General features: G+C 49.7%; 1 protein-coding gene across 3 annotated transcripts in view; it reads left to right on the top strand.

Moving 5' to 3' along the window:
* The window catches only part of C11H22orf15 (chromosome 11 C22orf15 homolog), a 186327-nt gene that overhangs the window by 130140 nt on the left and 32966 nt on the right, over window positions 1-23221 (top strand). For 2 of the 3 annotated variants that reach the window (XM_086942741.1, XM_086942742.1), the window contains exon 4: window positions 16325-16399. The exons of the other annotated variant lie outside the window; for it this stretch is intronic. In XM_086942741.1, coding sequence (XP_086798867.1) covers window positions 16325-16399 — 75 coding nt within the window. The remainder of the gene's footprint in view (window positions 1-16324; window positions 16400-23221) is intronic. 3 annotated transcript variants of the gene reach the window in all.

Consider the following 23221-nt stretch of genomic DNA (forward strand, 5'->3'; position numbering starts at 1 on the left):
AGGTACATCCTGACTATGGTTGCCCCCAACTTTTTGCCCTGTGTTTTAGCTGGTTTTGGACATAGTCGACCTGGGACCCTGCCAATCAGGACCCCAGGCCTACTGCTCTCTCTTTAAAATGGATTCCATGTACCCTAGGTGCATTTCCAATTGGTACTGGGCCACCTTATCAGACCCCGTAACGTAGGGCATAGGTGTACCCAGGGCCGCCAGGGGCTGCAGCATGTATTATGCCACCCCTGGCTGGCCTCCTAAATTTGACACAACTGGCTGCATGACAGCTGGGGCGAAGTCGTGTAATCACACTTTGCTTTAGGTATAGTAGCTCTATATCTAACCATACAATGGACACCCGAGTTCCTATCAGTCACTCCTATGGCAGGCCTTAACAATCCTGAAGGCAGAGTGCGTGGGCTCGTGTGAGCTAGGTTCAGGCCCGAGCCGAGCCCGGTTGCAGCTTGCGGAATCAAGACCCAATAGCTGTTCCATGATAACGCGTACCATATCGGTAACTCCGGTGTCGCGCTATCAAGGCATGTCGAGTAAGGTGTCATACGAATCGGGGTGCTCCCCTCTCACCAATTCTGGCGATGAGGTTAGCATCCCACCCTTCTAGAGGGACACGACATGTACGTAACTGTGAACCCCGGTTAAGGTTAACTGAAGCCTCAGCTCCACAAAATGGATGCTGCCACCACAGACACGAGTCTGACCTCCTGCTGCTGGGAGTCCTTCCAGCGAGGAGCACTTGGACAAAGGGTTTCCTGTCGAGGGCGGTGTTCGCACCGTCCCAGACAGGGTTTGTGTATTCTGGGTAGGTAGGGCTTTGGCGAGAAGGTGACTGCGGAGTGGCACCCCGGTGCTCACTACGCATCTGCCGGTTAGAACCAGTTCCAGGGGCGACAGCCCTGGCCTGGGGAAAGCCCGGCAGGGGAGAGGGGTGTAACTACCCCCCTTCCTGGTCCCACCCTTAGGGCAGGACCTAGTCATGTACCCACCCCTTTCTTTAGGATAAAGACCGGAGCGGGGACCCTTCCAAATTAGATCATCTTTGATTCAAGAACTACTTTCTACGAAAGGACATTCAAGACTCTTCTCAAGATTTCTCCCTTGTGACTAAGGAGTAGTCACCCTGCATCAGCGGGCACCAACTAAGAACTCTGCGGTTTGCTGTAAGTCCTTCCTCAAGGAATCCGACGGCCCAGCTCGACGAGAACCGGCTTCCCTGGCACCTCTGACCTCTACCCACGTCATCAGCTCAGCTGTGATCTGTGGGTGCGACGAGACCTCGAGGGACCGGCCATCATCAGAACCTGCACGCTCTTAAAAACCAGCACGACCATCGAGGTAACTCTCTGGTGAGTGCACTGGGGTCCGAGAAGCCCCGACCCTGAGCCGCTCCAGCACCGAAGTGCAGTCTCCCAGCATCTCCACGATCTGCGTGGGGCCCTTCTGCTCGCTGCTCAGCCTGTTGTCTGGTCACTAGCCGCTGGCTTGTGCCCTTCTGTGACGACATCCGAGAATCATCACTGCTGGTCTGGTTGCTCCAGACTGGCCCTTGCTTCCATCTTTGCGAGAAGCACCCCGGACCCTCCTGGTCCACTCAAGACGCCATCTTAGGCCCACCACGTGGCCCTGAGATCTGCCAAGGCTTGTTGCCCCATCCTGGGCCCAGCGACGCCGACAGCATCATCCTTCGTGGGACAGCTCGCACCTCCACCGTGGTCGCCGACAACGCCTCCTGGTCCGTGAGACTGCAGAGCCTAGCGTCGCCCACTCACCTGGTCGAGGTGACGGCCAACCGGTGCCTTCCTGGTACCCTCTGACTACTGGCTAGTAGTACGAACTTGGTCCCCTCTGCTTTCAGGTTTCATCAATCTCCGATCCAGGCTTGGATCTCTACGAACTATTCAGCACTGGTCGCCGGCCAGCAACTCCTTTCTTCCGGCTCCTGGCTCGTCAGCGAAGACCCCGACGCCTGTAAGACTTGTGCAGCCGCAGCCCTCGTGGCTAGGTAACTCGGCATTTCGGTGCCTGCATAGCCTCCTTACTCTAGGGTCCCGAGTCCCTCGCTTCCGACTTGCCTTATCGGGTCCGCCCGAGACCTTAACCTTTCCGTGTCCTCGGACACTTGTTTTTATTGTGCACTTGAAGTATTTGCTAAAGAGATTTGGTTTGTGCTTAGTACCCTGTCCTCATAAAGAGTACAGGGCTGTTGTGATTCTTAATAAATACTGTTTATTTTCATAACACTTTTGTGGTGTCCTTTCACTGGGTGTTCAAGGGGTACATGTGTGGTAAACAGCTGGCTTAACGCGCCCTCTCGAGTCTTTAGCCTTAGACTGCTCGTATCCACGCTACTAGGATAGCTGGTCTATAGGTTGACTTACAACCAAACACCATAAGGGACGTTGGAACGATACATAGCGGTTGCTAGAATAGCGAACGTTGCATATCGGGCCAACTTCTCACATTGGTGAGCAGCGGTTGGGATTTGAGCTTGCTGTTGTTTTGCCACACGTATCCTAAGAATATCTTGTTGAAAGATCGCACAAGTACTGTTAGTACATATAACTAAAAGCTTAGAATACTCTGAGTTCTACTGAACCAGCTGTTGTAGCTCCTCAAGGCTTAGCACACCTTGGCTACAACTCTTAGCAAGGGTACAGTAGGTAAACACGTAGTGTAGGTAGGTGCATCACTTACACCACACTAGAAGCAGTATGTCGGACAAAGGAGGAAACTCTGGGTCTCCCCTTGTGTCAGTTGACCCTCCACAGGTCATCCCTTCAGGATATACTGTGCTGAGCTTCAAGGAGTTAAGACGACTGTGTCACTCCAGGAAGATTCAGCAGGGGTCTAACCCCACAACGTCCTTTCTGATTGGTCTCTTGGAGACTTATGATGCCAGAAGAGCTGAGAAACTTCGTAGCTCTTCTAATCCAGAAGGAGACAGGCCTCCCCTCGAGGGAACCCGAGACGATCCTGACCTCATCCACCTCGCAACTGAGAACGAAGATGTGGAGGAGGATGAGGATGAGGATCTCTCTGGGGATGAGGCAGATAAGGGACAGGTAGAAGTCGTCAGACTAAGCAGGTCCAACTTAAGCAAACATGATAGCGGTACTGGGGGACCCCTGGGGCCACTATCAGGTCAGCTTAACATTGGGAATGGACGAGCCCGATCTCTGTCAAGAGACTCTGGCAGATCCCTTCAAACCAATGGCTCTCACAACTCTTCTCAAAGAGGGATGACGTCCCCTCAGAGGAGAGTGTACGAAGCTAAGGAAAGGGCAGCTAATCTGAGGATCGAAAGGGAAGAACTTGCCCTGGCCAAAGAGAGGCTTGCCTTTGCTAGAGAGCAACAGTTAAGTGGGGCAGTCCCCACTGGTGGCAGCAATGTACCTAGTAATAGGGAAAAGAGTTTCGATACGAAACACCTTGGTAAGATAGTACCCCCCTTTAAACAAGGGGACGACATCCACAAATGGATTACTGCTTTGGAGAGGGCCTGCACTGTGCAGGGTGTTCCCCAGAGTCAGTGGGCAGCTATCTTGTGGCTCTCCTTTGAAGGTAAAGGAAGAGACAAGCTCCTCACCACAAGGGTGGAGGATGCTAACAATTACCAAATCTTGAAAAATACACTCGTTGAAGGGTTCGGCCTAACCACTGAGCAGTACAGGGTGCTGTTCAGGGATACCCCGAAAACGCAGTCTCAAGATTGGTCTGATTTTGTCGATTGTGCCACTAAGGCTTTTGAAGGCTGGCTACTGGGTAGTAAGGTTACTGATTTTAAAGGATTGTATAATCTAATTATGAGGGAGCAAATCTTAAATAATTGTCAGAACCAGCTACTACATCAGCACCTGGTAGACTCTGAGTTGACCTCTCCACAGGAATTGGGTAAGAGGGCAGACAAATGGGTCAGAACCAGGGTTAGGCCTAAAAACCAGGGTGGTGACCAGAAAAAGGAATCGACCAAGCCTCAAGAGAAGGGTGGGGATAAATCCACAGAGAAGACTTCCCAAGGGCCCCAAAACTCCAACAAGGGTGGTGGGTCCCAGAACACTCCTTCAGAACAGAAGAAACCTTATTGCCATTCCTGTAAACAGGTGGGCCATTACAAAAGTGATGCCAAGTGCCCTAAAAATAGCAATAAGGAAAACATACCCCCAAGTAACACTCCCAGACCTCCTGTTACCACTAGTGGTAATCCCCCAGGTGGTGGGAGTGCCCCCAAGAATGTGGTGGGCATTACTTTGGGCAATCAGGAGGACTATGGCCTAGCCAGGTTCCCTGACCACACTCTTGTCTGTGAGACTGGCATGGGGTTTGCCAACTTCACTACTGGACCCCACATTTTGGGAAAGTATAGACAAGAAGTTTTATTGAATGGTCGGAAAGTTGAGGCATTCAGAGACACCGGGGCCAGCCTCACCATGGTGAGTGACCATCTGGTCCCCTCTGCTCAACTGACCCCTGGTTTTACTTATCAGGTGACGGACATTCATGGAATGAAGAGAAGGCATCCCATGGCAGTGGTCAAGCTCAGCTGGGGTAATGTCACAGGGCCTATGAGAGTGGCAGTGACAGATAACCTACCTGTAGATTGCTTACTGGGGAATGACCTGGAACTCTCAGCATGGGCTGAGGTGGAGCAAGAAACTCATTCCAGAATGATAGGCCTATCCAGACAGGTTAGTGGGGCAGTAATAGCTACAGCCCCAGTCCAAGCACCATTCCTCCCTGAAAAGGTTGGAAGAGCAGTGGTAGCCACTGCCCAGGCTCAGACAGACTTTACCGGACAGGATAGGAGGGCTGTGACAGTCACAGCCCAAACACAAACTGAGTGCCCTCCTGAAAAGGTTGGCAAGGCTGTAATGGTCTCAGCCTCTACTCAAACCGATAGTGAGGTTGTGAAGCCTGAAACCATGGATCACTCCACTCAAACAGAGAGCATTGAGGAGGAAGAAGAGTCTTCCCCCTCCCAGACACTAGGTGAGAGCCAGCCTCCTCAGGGAACTGACTCTACCCCTGTTGAAGGAACTGCCCCAGAGGTAGTCAGGCCTAGCCTGGCAGAGCCCCTGATGGCAGTGGACCCTTCCCAGGTGGGACCCAGTCTGGAGCAGGTAACCTGCACCTCTCTACCCTGCCTCAGTCAGCCCAGGGCTGAAGAGGACAGGGAGGCCAGTGGTGGACCCCAAAGGGCCCCCTGTCCAAAAGAACCCCTTAATCAACAGATTAGGATCACTGAAGCTGGTAAACCTAGCCAAGTGAAAATAGAACAGACTCCTGAGGGATCCCCCATAAAAGTAGTTAGGGAACTCCCACAGCTGGACACTGTTGGGCACAGCCAAACATGGGGCCCAAAAACCCCAGACCTGACCTGTCCCTCCAGTAAGCCAAACAGAGGGACTCAGCCTCCAGCTTTAGGTAGCCAGAGGCTGACCCTGAGAGCTCAGTGCATCTCAGCTAAAGAAAGGAAGGCACGCATGATGGATGGTGATTGGAGGAAGTTGAGCCCAAAGGTAGAGGAGCCTCACTTCAGTACTCCATCCCAGCATCAGCCTTCTTCTTTCCCAAGACACACCAGAGACAGAGATTCCCTATGGTGGAGACCCTCAGATACCCTTAGGGTGAGGGGTTGCCTAGTGGACCATGACACAGGGGGAAACCAAGCCAGAGCTGGTCCTTCCTTATATGGCCACTTAGGTAATAGAGGCTTACCTGGACAAGGATAGCCTTATCTCCTTTCGTTTGGGGGGGGGTTGTGTAGGAAGGTACATCCTGACTATGGTTGCCCCCAACTTTTTGCCCTGTGTTTTAGCTGGTTTTGGACATAGTCGACCTGGGACCCTGCCAATCAGGACCCCAGGCCTACTGCTCTCTCTTTAAAATGGATTCCATGTACCCTAGGTGCATTTCCAATTGGTACTGGGCCACCTTATCAGACCCCGTAACGTAGGGCATAGGTGTACCCAGGGCCGCCAGGGGCTGCAGCATGTATTATGCCACCCCTGGCTGGCCTCCTAAATTTGACACAACTGGCTGCATGACAGCTGGGGCGAAGTCGTGTAATCACACTTTGCTTTAGGTATAGTAGCTCTATATCTAACCATACAATGGACACCCGAGTTCCTATCAGTCACTCCTATGGCAGGCCTTAACAATCCTGAAGGCAGAGTGCGTGGGCTCGTGTGAGCTAGGTTCAGGCCCGAGCCGAGCCCGGTTGCAGCTTGCGGAATCAAGACCCAATAGCTGTTCCATGATAACGCGTACCATATCGGTAACTCCGGTGTCGCGCTATCAAGGCATGTCGAGTAAGGTGTCATACGAATCGGGGTGCTCCCCTCTCACCAATTCTGGCGATGAGGTTAGCATCCCACCCTTCTAGAGGGACACGACATGTACGTAACTGTGAACCCCGGTTAAGGTTAACTGAAGCCTCAGCTCCACAAAATGGATGCTGCCACCACAGACACGAGTCTGACCTCCTGCTGCTGGGAGTCCTTCCAGCGAGGAGCACTTGGACAAAGGGTTTCCTGTCGAGGGCGGTGTTCGCACCGTCCCAGACAGGGTTTGTGTATTCTGGGTAGGTAGGGCTTTGGCGAGAAGGTGACTGCGGAGTGGCACCCCGGTGCTCACTACGCATCTGCCGGTTAGAACCAGTTCCAGGGGCGACAGCCCTGGCCTGGGGAAAGCCCGGCAGGGGAGAGGGGTGTAACTACCCCCCTTCCTGGTCCCACCCTTAGGGCAGGACCTAGTCATGTACCCACCCCTTTCTTTAGGATAAAGACCGGAGCGGGGACCCTTCCAAATTAGATCATCTTTGATTCAAGAACTACTTTCTACGAAAGGACATTCAAGACTCTTCTCAAGATTTCTCCCTTGTGACTAAGGAGTAGTCACCCTGCATCAGCGGGCACCAACTAAGAACTCTGCGGTTTGCTGTAAGTCCTTCCTCAAGGAATCCGACGGCCCAGCTCGACGAGAACCGGCTTCCCTGGCACCTCTGACCTCTACCCACGTCATCAGCTCAGCTGTGATCTGTGGGTGCGACGAGACCTCGAGGGACCGGCCATCATCAGAACCTGCACGCTCTTAAAAACCAGCACGACCATCGAGGTAACTCTCTGGTGAGTGCTCTGGGGTCCGAGAAGCCCCGACCCTGAGCCGCTCCAGCACCGAAGTGCAGTCTCCCAGCATCTCCACGATCTGCGTGGGGCCCTTCTGCTCGCTGCTCAGCCTGTTGTCTGGTCACTAGCCGCTGGCTTGTGCCCTTCTGTGACGACATCCGAGAATCATCACTGCTGGTCTGGTTGCTCCAGACTGGCCCTTGCTTCCATCTTTGCGAGAAGCACCCCGGGCCCTCCTGGTCCACTCAAGACGCCATCTTAGGCCCACCACGTGGCCCTGAGATCTGCCAAGGCTTGTTGCCCCATCCTGGGCCCAGCGACGCCGACAGCATCATCCTTCGTGGGACAGCTCGCACCTCCACCGTGGTCGCCGACAACGCCTCCTGGTCCGTGAGACTGCAGAGCCTAGCGTCGCCCACTCACCTGGTCGAGGTGACGGCCAACCGGTGCCTTCCTGGTACCCTCTGACTACTGGCTAGTAGTACGAACTTGGTCCCCTCTGCTTTCAGGTTTCATCAATCTCCGATCCAGGCTTGGATCTCTACGAACTATTCAGCACTGGTCGCCGGCCAGCAACTCCTTTCTTCCGGCTCCTGGCTCGTCAGCGAAGACCCCGACGCCTGTAAGACTTGTGCAGCCGCAGCCCTCGTGGCTAGGTAACTCGGCATTTCGGTGCCTGCATAGCCTCCTTACTCTAGGGTCCCGAGTCCCTCGCTTCCGACTTGCCTTATCGGGTCCGCCCGAGACCTTAACCTTTCCGTGTCCTCGGACACTTGTTTTTATTGTGCACTTGAAGTATTTGCTAAAGAGATTTGGTTTGTGCTTAGTACCCTGTCCTCATAAAGAGTACAGGGCTGTTGTGATTCTTAATAAATACTGTTTATTTTCATAACACTTGTGTGGTGTCCTTTCACTGGGTGTTCAAGGGGTACATGTGTGGTAAACAGCTGGCTTAACGCGCCCTCTCGAGTCTTTAGCCTTAGACTGCTCGTATCCACGCTACTAGGATAGCTGGTCTATAGGTTGACTTACAACCAAACACCATAAGGGACGTTGGAACGATACATAGCGGTCGCTAGAATAGCGAACGTTGCATATCGGGCCAACTTCTCACACCTCTCATCTTAAATCCACCTTTTGGTTCCACCGGACTCTTTCACCTTCTTCGCCAACGGCATCTTCACTGAGTTCCGCCATTGTGATCTACGGTGGTTTCCAACGTCACTTCACACCTATCCATCCGGCTTCCCTGGTGTGGGCATCCTGATTCATGGGGTATCCACAGGTAGGGTGACTCTCCAACCTTTCATCTTCCACAGGGTTTCTTCAGGGTCCTCGGAGAAGGGTCCTTCTTAAAAACTGCAACCACAACTTACCAATTGACTTGAATTGAGCACGCAGTCATGTTCCTACTCTGCACACAACCTCCTTGGGGTTCCTGGGTACTTACCTTGGGTGGTTCCCTGGGTCCCCAACTCTTCTCGTCTTCTGGGTCCAGTCTCGACTTAGGTCATGGTACGCATTCCACCATTTTAGTATATGGGTTGGTCTCCCCCTGGAGGCCACTGTGCATTTGTGCTACTTACATGTTCTATTATCCAAGTATTCAGTGTATTGCCGTTATATCTCCAGGTAGGAGATATTGCAATGTGTTAGTTAGTGATTATAATAAATACATATTTTATAACTACACTGTGTAGTTCTTTTTCACTTAACCTACACCATAAGATTAAGTACTGGTAAAACAAGCTGCTTTATACTCCTTCTGGACTAAGCCTGAAGGCTGCTGTCCACAGCTACCGCTTAGGCAGCTTTCCAAGGTTGTCTAAGACCCCTAAAATCACCATAAGGGTTGTCTAGATTAGTGCAGGGTGCTACACTTACACAAGTGTGCAACATATAGCGAGCCAGCCTCCCACAACATGTCCTCTAAATAATAACCCATATGCATGGATAGCATAACATATTAATACTGCAGCAGGCAATAATACACAGACGTCACAGTGCATTGAGAGTCGGTGCAGGGCACCCCTTTTGTACCGTTTTCTTCGCCATAAGTTGGCAGGGTATGCTCAGACGTGAGTTCCTTGCTCACTTTGCCACTGGATTCAAGCAAGCCTGGCTGAAGATGGCTGGAATGCCAGAAAACGGTCCTAGGAAGCTTGTTTCCCGTCCAGGGAAGCATGGCAGTTCGGGCTGGACTGTTCCCATGAGGCACAGGGTCAGACTGATTTGCATATGGCCATGTCTGAACTGGGGTGGCAGAGTGGGCTAAAGAACGTTGATGGATTAAACCAAGATCTGTTGACTGGGTGTGACTGTTTGATTGGTTCAGATGCTCCGTCCATTACCACCCCCTTTTGTATCGCTTTGTTCGCCATAAGTTGGCAGGGTATGCTCAGACGTGAGTCTCTTGCTCACTTTGCCACTGGATTCAAGCAAGCCTGGCTGAAGACGGCTCGAATGCCAGAAACCGGTCCTAGGAAGCTTGTTTCCGGTCCAGGGAAGGCATGGCTTGGCAGTTCGGGCTGGACTGTTCCCATGAGGCACAGGGTCAGACTGATTTGCATATGGCCATGTCTGAACTGGGGTGGCAGAGTGGGCTAAAGAACGTTGATGGATTAAACCAAGATCTGTTGACTGGGTGTGACTGTTTGATTGGTTCAGATGCTCCGTCCATTACCACCCCCTTTTGTATCGCTTTGTTCGCCATAAGTTGGCAGGGTATGCTCAGACGTGAGCCTCTTGCTCACTTTGCCACTGGATTCAAGCAAGCCTGGCTGAAGACGGCTGGAATGCCAGAAACCGGTCCTCGGAAGCTTGTTTCCGGTCCAGGGAAGGCATGGCTTTGCAGTTCGGGCTGGACTGTACCCATGAGGCACATGGTCAGACTGATTTCCATATGGCCATGTCTGAACTGGGGTGGCAGAGTGGGCTAAAGAACGGTGATGGATTAAACCCAGATCTGTTGACTGGGTGTGAGTGTTTGATTGGTTCAGATGCTCCGTCCATCACCACCCCCTTTTGTAACACTTGCACAAGTGTGCACCATATAGCGAGCCAGCCTCCAACAACATGTCCAAAAAATAATAACCCACTATGCATGGATAGCATAACATATTAATACTGCAGCAGGCAATAATATACAGACGTCACAGTGCATTGAGAGTCGGTGCAGGGCACCCCATGCGGGGAGCCCCAGGCAAGAAGACATGTCATAAATCATGGAACAAGTAAACATTTCATTCACAGTTATGTCAGGCTGTGCCCCACAAGACCCAATATCCTTCACAGAGCCTCAGAGTAGCACAAGAGGGAGTCCCTTTAGGGAGTATGACTCTCACAGTGCCTGTTATATGTTCCGAAATCTCCTTCGAGTAAGTAATGATAAGAGTGAGGGTAGTGACGGTGCACCAGGGATGAAGTCAAAGGAAACTGTAAATGTATCCAAAAATATCCTTTATTCCATAAGTTAATATCTTAAAATTTGCACCACAGCCAACGCGTTTTGTTCTTTCGAACTTCGTCAGGGCTCTGTATTAACACATGGGTCAGATCATACAGCGAATCCCGGCATATATGCAAATAATAGATAAGTATAAATATCCATTTCCCCTCCTCAATTTAGATTTGGAGGTTTTGCTCAGTTCACCTCAACATATATTTATGAGTGACTGTGCCAATGTGGTGGCCTGTTACCCTCCCTGGAAGTCGGAAGGTATAATCACAGGTGTTGCAGTTGACCCCGTATGTAAATAACAATGGTGTGGGCCAAAATAATAGCCCACCGTCCTGTATTACGCGGACACGATCCAAAAGCCGGTCATTAAAACAGTTTGTATGACCGGCTTTTGGATATATGTATATATGCAGGATTCGCTGTATGATCTGACCCACGTGTTAATACAGAACCCTGACGAAGTTCGAAAGAACGAAACGTGTTGGCTGTGGTGCAAATTTTAAGAAATTAACTTATGGAATAAAGGATATTTTTGGATACATTTACAGTTTCCTTTGACTTCATCCCTGGTGCACCGTCCCTACTCTCACGTTTTGTATGATTCTCAGTGGAGCGAAAGTGCGGTAAGCTCCAGACGGGTGTGCACGGAAAAAAAGGACTTTATTTCCTTTGCAATAGAAGTGCTGGACCTTGATCAGCCGCATTGGTCTTTTGGAACCAAATTTGTAATGATAAGAGTATAAGACCACCAGATGTAACAGAAGCATCAGGCTCTTTTCCGTAACGTCAGCAGAGAGCAGAGTCTTTTGGGTAAATGGAATGCAGGCACGTTCGGGTATAGTACCACTGAGCCATAAGCTTATAGGGCGTCTCTCTTTGGGGTATACTTTTATATATCTTGAAGATGTCATGCCAAAGAGATTCCCACTATTTCTGCGTGATGCCCTCAGAAGTGCTTGTTTGCCATTGTGCTTGATATGGGTGCATTCGACGGTGTATGGAGTGCTGAAGCACATGATAGGTTCCAGATATCAGTCCACTGTAGCCATCAATCACCAGGACTAGCTTCTCAAAGGGGGTGTAAGCCTGTGTGGTCCCCTGAACATTGAGAGGGTAGAGTGCCAGTGGCGCAACCAACAGTATTGCAATTGCGTTGTTTCAGGGAGTTAGAAATCCAATTTGCATCGGGCAATGGGTTTAATAGTCCCTCCCACGAAGATGTCACATAGGGTCCTACACTCTGCAGCCTCCCAGCTAAGGAATGTGTGGGGGCCAAGTGCCAGGGTGAGCTTGGGTTGCAAGCCATTGGGGTGTTTGCAGAAGGAAAGTATGTGAGACCTCTCCAATGCCAGTTTGTCCCATATCTCTAGGACTGTACTAGTGGTAGTAGCTATATAGGCATATCCTGGACTGGCATTTCTGGGGAGCCAAGTCCTATGGAAGCGACACACTATATCTCGGTCCATATGGAACCAATGCTTGTCGTTATCACAGACAATCCACTCAGAGATATAGCATAAATGGGCTGCCCAGAAATATTTAAGCTACTTCGCCCCTGTCTCTAGGCAGCATTAAAAAGGAGTTAGAGAGTCTGGGTTGTTTACCACCCCAGGCGAAGGAGTGTATGTGACGCGTTAGACACAGGATATTGTCGAGGGAATCGGTGTGGGTAAGGATTGAACGAGAAAGAATCCTACGGAGGATATTCATTTTTATAAAATTGACTCGGCCCGGCCATGAGACGTACAGTGGTTTCCAGAGATAGAGGTCATCCAATGTGGACAGGCGATAGTTTAGCCAGAGTTAGCTTGTGTCCAGGAAGACAGAGCCGAAGATAAGACACAGATATCTAATTGTACAGGGGAACTTTGAAATGGGGCTATCATTTGAAGAGGTGGACTATCTTGCTGGGGTATGGTTACATTTAAGGTGTACGATTTAGTCATGTTGACTCTGAAGCCCGAAAGGCCGTCAAAGGCAGAGAGGCAGTGCATGACTGCCAGCAGGGAGGTGGGGGGTTGTGCGGGAGTAAGCAGAATGTCATCCACAAAGACTCTTATTTTGTGGCCTCACCCTCCAAAAGCTATGCCGCCACATCTGCTGTCCGCTGGATAGTGATGTCTAGCAGTTTGACTGCCAGAGCAAAGAGGAGGGGTGAAAATGGACACCTCTGATGGGTCCCCGAGAAAGAAAGATTGACCTATTAGTGTGTCCAATAACACAGATGGAGGCAATGGGGTGTACATATGATGCCATGATCTTGGTGATCATACCTGGCCGTAGACCTATCTTGCTCCGAACCACCTGGAGGAAGGCCCACTGCACTGTCAAAAGCCTTCTTCGCATCAAACAAGAGAAGACTAGCTGAGAAATTGAGACTGTGGTATTTCTCGACCAGATGCACAATCTGACGTATATTGTCCGCTCCCTGCCTGTTGTGGATATAACCAACATGGTAGGATCTATGAGGCCGGGGATGAATCATTTTAGCCTCTTGGCCAAGATCTTTGTAAAAATCTTGACATCTGTGTTTAAGCGGGCTATAGGGATGTAGGAGGAGCACAGTGTGTGGTCTTTCCTCAGCTTGGTAATGATGGCGATCTCGGCTGCCATCACAGGAGGCTGAAGCCTGTGTCATAGTTAAAAGAAAATGAACAGAGTCGACAGCCGATCCTGTAAGCAAAGTTGGAATATTCTGTAGAAGTTGATGGATAGCCCATCTGGGCCTCTCATTTTCCCAATTGGGAGCTCCTGGAGGGCCCAGAGAAGCCCAATGGGTGTAATAGGGGCGTCAAGAAGCTCAGCGTGACAAAGGTCTATTGATCCCCGGTCACAGTCCGATAAATAGCGTCTACGATGTCCTGAGGGATTACATCTCGTGTGTGCAGGGCTTCGTAGTAGTCATGAAATGCTTGTTGCTTGGCTCTTTCAGTGGTTGCCCTGGTCAAGTCTCCCCTCCAAATTTTTTAAATGTGAGCCTTTTATAGCTGATGGCATAATTTATGGGCTAGTAAAGAGCCAACCTTGTTACCCCCCCCCCCCCCCCTCATAGTACTACTGTTTCAAGGCTAGAAGAGAGTGCTCAGCTTTGTTGGTCCTAAGTACTTTCAACTGTCCTTGCAAGATCACAAGCTGTCGTTTGTTGCGTCTGGAGGGAGTCATTTGGTCAAGTCTCTTGAGGGCCTTAATCTCCACTGATAGACCCGTCTCCACCATCCTGGCCTCTCTCGCTCTAGTGATGGCAATGGTCGATTCCACCCCCCTGATGGTAGTTTTGAACCCATCCCAAAGCATATCAGGTGGCATGTACGGAAAGGTGTTGAGGTCTAAATAATCTACAATCCCCTTTTAGATCTCTGCTGTATCTACAGGGTCTCCACGGAGGTACAAGGGGAACGCCATTGTGATGGACCCACTCGGGGGCTTGAGCCACCAGAACATACCAGCTCCACATGCGCATGGTCCGAGATGGAGACGTCTGAGATGGCTACCGTATCATAATCGCGCAGTAGGAAGTGTGTATGAAAGACATAGTCAATGCGAGAGTAGGAGGTGTGAACGTGAGAGTATAATAAGTAATCTTGTACGTCAGGGTGCCTATACCCACGCTTGAATTGACCAGACATGGCACCCGTGCCCTCACAGGATTCAGTGCTTCGATCTAACTCTGGATCCCACACCAGGTTGAAGTCACCTGCCATGATAACGTCACCCACCACATGTTTCAGTTGATCCCGAAGAAGGCCCTGAATTTTGAGGTCCTGCTCTTGGTGGGGGGCGTACAGGGTAAGGAGGGTAAGAGGGAGTGTGTCCCTAAAGATACTCCATTTTAAAAAGCATCATTCCTTGTCTGACTGTTTTTACGACTGTGGAGCAAAATCCCACCTTACACAGGATGGCCACACCCAGTGGTTTGGTTGGGGCATGGGCCCAGAAAGTATGGGGATATTTTGGGTAGGATATGCAGTGGCAGGCTTCCCTCAGGAGGTGGGGATACTGGAGAAGAATGACATCTGGGTCTTGTTGAAGAAAGTATTACCAAACTTGCTTGCGTTTCTTAGGCGAGTTTAGGCCGCAAACGTTTAGGGAGAGCAATTTAGGGTGCTGTGCTGTTTCCATGGCAAGGGTAAGTGTTAGGGCATGGGGGGGCCTGGCATAGGGCCTGGCAGGGGGACCAACGTGACTTTTTAAAGATGATGGGGCTTACTTCAAAGTGTTTCCTAAAGTATTAAGATGGCCACAAAATGTGCTAAACCCCGTTAGGCGATGGGGCTTGTTTTTGAGCCCTCAAGCAGTTTTCGCTGGATGGTTGGACACATCAATGTTACAGATGCCAGGGGCTTTAACACTCAGAAACACACTTAGAGTTAATCAGGATAATTCACTTAAGACATCACAATGAGGTACCTTCACTACACTCCAGTAGCCCCCCACATTGATGTATAGGTGGCTATTCCGGAGGCGAAGCCAAGTCGAAATTGTTGATTAATTGGGCAGCAATGTCAGGAACAAAGAGATGACCTGGGACTAGTGGGAACTCGTCGCCACTGAAAAGAAGACCATCCGCGAGGTAGGTTCCGGACGTTTTTTTCTACCATCAGTCTTAGAGTCTAGGCAGCCATTGCCACTATGGAACGCGCACACTTGAGCCACGCTGCTGTGCTCTAATTCAACATTCCAATTTCCCAAGCCTGGCCCAACACATATATTACACAGTTCCATTTTCCTGAAAAGCATTAAGGGGCAGATTTACAAGCCCCTTGCGCCACGTTTACGCCGCCTTGCGTGACGCAACAGCGTCGTAAACGTGGCGCATCTCTGCGAGGCATTTACAACGTGATGCATCTAGGGAGATGCGTCACGTTATAAAGCCCAGCGCCACAATGGGGGCGTTCCCACGCAGGGTGGGTGTTCCGGCGCCTGTGCGCCTCGCAAAAGCGCCTGCGTGAAATCTACAAGATTTCACGCAGGCACTTCCGCGAGGATGTTACGTGAATTCCTTACGCCTGCTTGAAGCAGGTGTAAGGACTGACGCAGCATGTTAAGTATTGGGCGGCCGTGAGCATTGCTGGAGTTGCGTCACACTTGCGACGCGACTCCAGCGATGCGCCGCCCTTACGTCACGAGATGCATCACGCACCTGCGTAACCTTGCGCCACGGCGTGCCACATTGTAAATGCGGTGCATCTGCCGTGACGCAAGGGTAGTTTTGCGTGACGCATTTGTTCTGGCGCATCTCTGCTGATATGCAGAGATGCGCCAGAACTCGTAAATATGCCCCTATATATCTAGCACTGACAGATGCCAATTTCAAATAGTCTAAAATACATTGTTTAAAAGACGAACTTGCAGTGGGTTGGTTCGTAACTGCTTAAAAGGGCAGTGTTAGGTGTACAGAGTTAAGACCAGGCAACAGCAGTGCAGCAGCTGGAGGCAGAACACAGACTCAGAGTCTTGGTGAGAAGACTGGTAGCTAGCAGAGGCTCATTCATCCCGCTCTGAGGCATTCTACGTCACAGGTTTATATTTTAAAGAGAAATGTGTTGATTGGGGGTGTGGAAAAAGCAGCCAAAGTAACATAAATGAGTTACTCTGAAGACTCTTGTTTCAGGCCCTAGTGCGAGTGGCCTTGGGGCAGGTTGGGTACCGTGGTGTGTAATAAACTGTGCATATGATTGAAAGGATGGAGTTACTGCCACACGCTTATGCAATCAACATTTGTTTGCAGGAGGAGAAGGACAGGAACCCACCCGCTACGAGTCCCTCCTTGACAACCTGGGAAGGCGCCACCCAGAGCTGGCAGGTAAATCAAATCTAAACGAGAACATGGACAGACCGACGCATCACACGGAGTCCAAGAACCGCTTTAGATTCATGCGGATTGAAGTTCTTAAAAAACATAAATAAAGATAGTTCTTGTCATGGTCAGTGTCCGCATTCCAGCTGCCACAGCATTTACAGACTGGAGCTGCCCTTGCAGAGCAGCTAATGAGGAGGCTGCCTCTGTTTTAATTAGGTCAAGAAATGGGTCAATCATTCTAGCAGATAGGTATTTTTTGAAGGATTTTAAAAGTCTCATTTGCAGCCACAATTTGACAAACTCATATTATGGCTGAAGTATGTAAGAGGCTCAGTTTATTGTGGAACAGTTCTTTACTCCCATTGCACTCTCTGGTAACACTTGATAACCATAGCTCTCTGTTTGTTGTATACTGGACATTTTCGTACCTCCCTAGTCCCTGTCACCATTGGTGTGTTCTTGAAAGTGACAGGGTGTTGATGTCAGACAGTTAGTGAATGACCGATTACAATTACCAAGTTTTCAAGTACTTATGAAAAATGGTAAGTGATGTACAGCTTCTCATGGACTTGTGAAGGGTGTTCCCTAGTTTGGGGCTCAGGTAAGAAAAGGAATGCCCCCCCTTACCCCTCCTCCCCATCCGTGCACTTTTGACTCTAGGAACACTGGAGAGGGATCGGTTGCGTTTTATAGCAGTCTTATCTCCCCCTCAGGTACATAATGTTGCAATAGTCTCGAATGGATCAAGGCCTGATTGACTGTCCAATGGACCGAGAGAGTGAGCATCCACATATTTCTTTGCCATTTCATGACAGCAAAGCATGTCAAGGTTGCTTTGGCCAACAGCTGGTTCATCGACAGATTAGAGTTATGTCATGTTATGTTATGTTATGTTATGTTATGTTATGTTATGTTATGTTATGTTATGTTATGTTATGTTAGGAGTTCTTTTATAGCGTGCGAATCACCCTGGGGCATCTCGGAGCTGCCTAGAAAACTATAGCAAAAACCACAGTTGATGGACAGAATGCAGAACAATGTCATACATTCACCCCAGTACAGAGATCTGGGCCTAAATCCATCGTTTATTTGCACTCCACACCACCCCAGTTCAGACATGGCCATATGCAAATCAGTCTGACCCTGTGCCTCACGGGAACAGTCCAGCCCGAACTGCCAAGCCATGCCTTCCCTGGACTGGAAACAAGCTTCCGAGGACCGGTTTCTGGCATTCCAGCCGTCTTCAGCCCGGCTTGCTTGAAACCTGTGGTGTGGAGAGCATGGGACTCACGTCTGAGCATACCCATCCCACTCGGGGTGACAAATGCAAAAACCACAGTTGATGGACAGAATGCAGAACAATGTCATACAGTCACCCCAGTACAGAGATCTGGGCCTAAATCCATCGTTTTTTTTGCGCTCCACAGCACCCCAGTTCAGATATGGCCATATGCAAATCAGTCTGACCCTGTGCCTCATGGGAACAGTCCAGCCCGAACTGCCAAGCCATGCCTTCCCTGGACCGGAAACAAGCTTCTGAGGACCGGTTTCTGGCATTCCAGCCGCTGGATTCAAGCAAGCCGGGCTGAAGACGGCTGGAATGCCAGAAACCGGTCCTCAGAAGATTGTTTCCGGTCCAGGGAAGACATGGCTTGGCAGTTCGGGCTGGACTGTTCCCATGAGGCACAGGGTCAGGCTGATTTGCATATAGCCATGTCTGAACTGGGGTGGCAGAGTGGGCTAAAGAACGGTGATGGATTAAACCCAGATCTTTTGACTGGGTGTGAGTGTTTGATTGATTCAGAAGCTCCTTCCATCATCATCCCTTTTTGTACCGCTTTGGGCCGCCATAAGTGTGGCAGGGTATGCTCAGACATGAGTCCCTTGCTCACTTTGCCACTGGATTCAAGGAAGCCGGGCTGAAGACGGCTGGAATGCCAGAAACCGGTCCTCGGAAGCTTGTTTCCGGTCCAGGGAAGACATGGCTTGGCAGTTCGGGCTGGACTGTTCCCATGAGGCACAGGGTCAGACTGATTTGCATATAGCCATGTCTGAACTGGGGTGGCAGAGTGGGCTAAAGAACGGTGATGGATTAAACCCAGATCTTTTGACTGGGTGTGAGTGTTTGATTGATTCAGATGCTCCGTCCATCACCACCCCCTTTTGTACCGCTTTTGGCTGCCATAAGTGTGGCAGGGTATGCTCAGACGTGAGTCTCTTGCTCACTTTGCCACTGGATTCAAGCAAGCCGGGCTGAAGACGGCTGGAATGCCAGAAACCGGTCCTCGGAAGCTTGTTTCCGGTCCAGGGAAGACATGGCTTGGCAGTTCGGGCTGGACTGTTCCCATGAGGCACAGGGTCAGACTGATTTGCATATAGCCATGTCTGAACTGGGGTGGCAGAGTGGGCTAAAGAACGGTGATGGATTAAACCCAGATCTTTTGACTGGGTGTGAGTGTTTGATTGATTCAAATGTTCCGTCCATCACCACCGCCTTTTGTAACGCTTTAGGCTGCCATAAGTGTGGCAGGGTATGCTCAGACGTGAGTCCCTTTCTCACTTTGCCACTGGATTTAAGCAAGCCGGGCTGAAGACGGCTGGAATGCCAGAAACCGGTCCTCAGAAGCTTGTTTCCGGTCCAGGGAAGACATGCCTTGGCAGTTCGGGCTGGACTGTTCCCATGAGGCACAGGGTCAGACTGATTTGCATATAGCCATGTCTGAACTGGGGTGGCAGAGTGGGCTAAAGAACGGTGATGGATTAATCCCAGATCTTTTGACTGGGTGTGAGTGTTTGATTGATTCAGAAGCTCCTTCCATCATCATCCCTTTTTGTACCGCTTTGGGCCGTCATAAGTGTGGCAGGGTATGCTCAGACTTGAGTCCCTTGCTCACTTTGCCACTGGATTCAAGGAAGCCGGGCTGAAGACGGCTGGAATGCCAGAAACCGGTCCTCGGAAGCTTGTTTCCGGTCCAGGGAAGACATGGCTTGGCAGTTCGGGCTGGACTGTTCCCATGAGGCACAGGGTCAGACTGATTTGCATATAGCCATGTCTGAACTGGGGTGGCAGAGTGGGCTAAAGAACGGTGATGGATTAAACCCAGATCTTTTGACTGGGTGTGAGTGTGTGATTGATTCAGATGCTCCGTCCATCACCACCCCCTTTTGTACAGCCTAAGGGAGTCAGTCACGGCTAGCATGGCTGGCTCCGTGCTGAAACCAGGGCAAAAGCCCGATTGTGAAGGGGCCAAGATTAGATTGGTTTTCAAATAGCTACTTAATTGCCTATTTATAATACATTCAAGCAATTTAGCCAGTAGTGGAAGTAGGGAAATTGGGCGGTAGTTGCCAAGCTCTTGAGGATTTGCTGAGGGTTTTTTCAGTATTGGGCGTATGAACGCTTCCTTCCAAATTGTAGATATAGTACCAGATTGTATAGACTGATTGAACATTTTTTGAATGGCTGGAGCACAGCTGGTGGTTAATGAGGCCATCATTTTGGGAGGGCAGATGTCTGTGGGTGAGCCTGATTTGGCAGTGGACAGTGCCTTAGATACCTCTTTCAGCGAGGTAAGTTCAAAAGAATCGAGGGTACAATCCACCCGCTTTACTGGCCCTGCGGAATAGCCTAGGGATCCCGGATTCAGCGTGGCAGTAGTTAAAAAGTTGGAATAGATGTTAGCTATTTGTTCCTGAAAGTAGCCTGCTAAGGAGTTACAAAGTTCTTGGGTTTCCACAGGGGTTTGTTTGCAGACATGAGGGGATATAAAATCCCTTACAATGTCAAAGAGAGCTTTTGAGGAGTGGCTAGAGAGCTTAATTTGGCTCATGATGTATGTACATGGAAGCCATCGCCAAATGGATGAAAAACAGCTGCCTACAACTAAACACCAACAAAACAGAAGTACTCATCATGGGCCCAAACCCCGATGCCTGGAGCGACACCTGGTGGCCAACCGCCCTCGGAAACCTGCCAACCCCCACAGACCACACACGCAATCTGGGAATCATCCTGGACTCCGAGCTCAAAATGGACCGCCAGATCAACTCTGTCTCATCTTCCTGCTTCCACACCCTCCACCTCCTTCGTAAGATCTTCAAATGGATCCCCCTCGAACACCGAAAGACAGTCACTCACGCCCTGGTCACTAGCAGACTCGACTACGGCAACGCACTCTACGCCGGAATAAACAAAAACCTCATCCGCAAGCAACAGAACATCCAGAACGCCGCCGCAAGACTGGTCCTCAACCTGCCAAAACACTGCCACATCTCCCAGCACCTGCGCACACTCCACTTGCTCCCCGTCGAGGCGAGAATCACCTTTAAGATGCTCACCCACGAACAAAAGGCTCTCCACGGCACCGGACCAGCATACCTGAACAGCCGACTCAAATTCCACGCACCCCAAAGGACCCTACGATCAGCTCAGCTTTCCTACGCCGTGGTCCCCCGCACCAGAAAGACCAGATCGGGAGGCCGCTCCTTCTCCTTCCTCACGGCCAAAGCATGGAACGCCCATACGCTCCACCTCAGACAGACAACATCGCTCCCCATCTTCGCAAGAAACCTCAAAACCTGGCTCTTCGACAGACCCCCTCCTTGATGGAATGGAACCTGCACCCCCCCCCCACCCACCCCACCCCTAGCGCCTTGAGACCCTTACGGGTGAGTAGTCGCGCTTTAACAAACTCCTGATTGATTGATTGATTGTACGTCTGGCTGAATTTAGACTGAGATGGTAACTAGACAATGCTTGTTTAAATCGTAGTCTATTCTGGGGGTCCTTACTCGCTCACCAGAGTCTCTCTAGTTTCTTACAGGTAGATTTTTCCAACCTCAGCTCTGTAGAATACCAAGGTGCAGATAACCGCCTTTGGGTTGGACCATTGCTATTTTTTATTGGGATTACAGAGTCCAGTGCCTTCACAAAAGCCCTGTTAAAGGTGTCAGTCAAAATTCAGTCAAAATTATGTTTATTATGACCGTAGTCTTTAAACAAACAAGCAGTGAGCATAACACACTAAGAGGAATGTATACAGAAAAACCTATTCTTATTTTTAAAAAGTTATTCTTTAAAACAATTCTACATTTCAATTCCAAAAATACAAAGTCCAGTTATAAAATACTAGTCACCTCTAAAAGTTACAAATGCTTTAAAACGTGTTATAAAAAATTTCAAATCCTATTCACTTTTCTCACCATCCAACAGTTTCGGTCAATAAAACTTCATACAGAACTACATTTTTCCTAGGTTCTCAGTACCTCTGGGTCACCTTTAGAAATTTCCCTAGGGCAATTGCAATGTCAATGGAGGGTACTTCTGTTAGGAGGCTGGCTGCCTGCGTCCTTGTTTTAGTTCCGTATTTTAGGAAAACTGGGCGCAGCCATAGTTTTCTCTGTTCAAGGAGAAACAGGCAGTCCAACAGAATGTGCAGCCAGTCACACTTAGTTCTCAGGTTACACTTGCAGCGGCCTTCTTGATCTAGGAATGTGACTTTGAGCTCTTTGTTTATTATCCACGGGTTAATCCCAATTCTACACCTCAGGGTCTCTTGCCTAAACCCGCGGTTAGGTAGTCTATCAAGGTAGGGGAACCAGTTTCCGTTGGGCCAAGCCTTTAGCATATGCGCCACTGATTTTTTATTTGTTAAATAGCTTAAATCAATTGCTTTAGAAACTTCCCTCCCCCTTTGTTTCAGCTCCCCTTTGGTACTTATTACCTGCAACGTTTCCTGGTCCCAATCAATCTCTAGTGAGTTGCAGATTCCTTTCAATTTGTCCCTGCAGACTTTTGCCCATCTTAACTCACTTCTCAGTATTTCATTGCGACACCAATATGCGACTTTTTGGCTCTCGGGGTCTTCCAATCTCTTCCAAAATCTAATTACGGCCATCTGGGTTTGTATTTTCCAGGATTTTGAAGCTATTTCTAGCCTGATGGCTTGTGTCATCGAAGATCGAGGAGGGGATAAGAGTCTTTTTAAGCAATTTCCCTCTATCACGTCCCAGGACCCTTTACCGCTCAAATAAAGGATCTCTGCGCCATATAAAATTTGAGAGGGTATCATTGCTTCGAAGGCTCTCAGCATAGGTCGGTGTGACATCTCTCCATACACCCCATTAAACCTTTTTAACCCACATATGGAGGAAAGAGCCTTCGCTTTTTGGGTATCCAGATGGGAGTTCCAATTTAAAACTCTATCGAACCACAGACCCAGATATCGATATTCATTAACCGTCTCCAGTTTGAGGTCGCCTATATACCATGAAAATTTACTTATCTTTTTCCCGAAGCATAGGGTTTTCGTTTTATCTAAATTGATTGTTAGAAATTTTTTGTCACAATATGTTTTGAAGGCGTTAAGCTTCCTTTGTAGGCCCCTCTCGGTCTGGTCTACTATCACCAGATCGTCTGCGTACAATAGGCAGGGTATTTTATTGCCATCCATTTTGGGGCTGGCGCTACCCTCCACCTCTAAATGTGCCGGGAGATCTGACAGGAAGATTGAGAAGAGCTGTGGGGCCAGCACACAGCCTTGTCTTAATCCATTCTCTATGGGTATTTTTGGTGTTAAGGATCCGACCTTATCCTTAATTACTTGCCCCCAGTTTTCCCTGTGGAGTTCTTTTATTATAGTGAGTAGATCATTGGGAATCTTCAGCCTCTCTAATAACTCCCATAGGCAGGCCCGATCCACTGAATCAAAGGCAGCTCTGAAGTCGACGAAACAGCAGCATAATTTGCCGTTCTGTTCCGTCGACTTCTTTGCCATCGCCCATAGTGCAAATCCGTGGTCTATTGTAGAATGGCCTGCTCTAAAT

This window comes from Lissotriton vulgaris, chromosome 11 (assembly GCF_964263255.1).
Source record: "Lissotriton vulgaris chromosome 11, aLisVul1.2, whole genome shotgun sequence".
Taxonomy (NCBI): Eukaryota; Metazoa; Chordata; class Amphibia; order Caudata; family Salamandridae; genus Lissotriton; species Lissotriton vulgaris.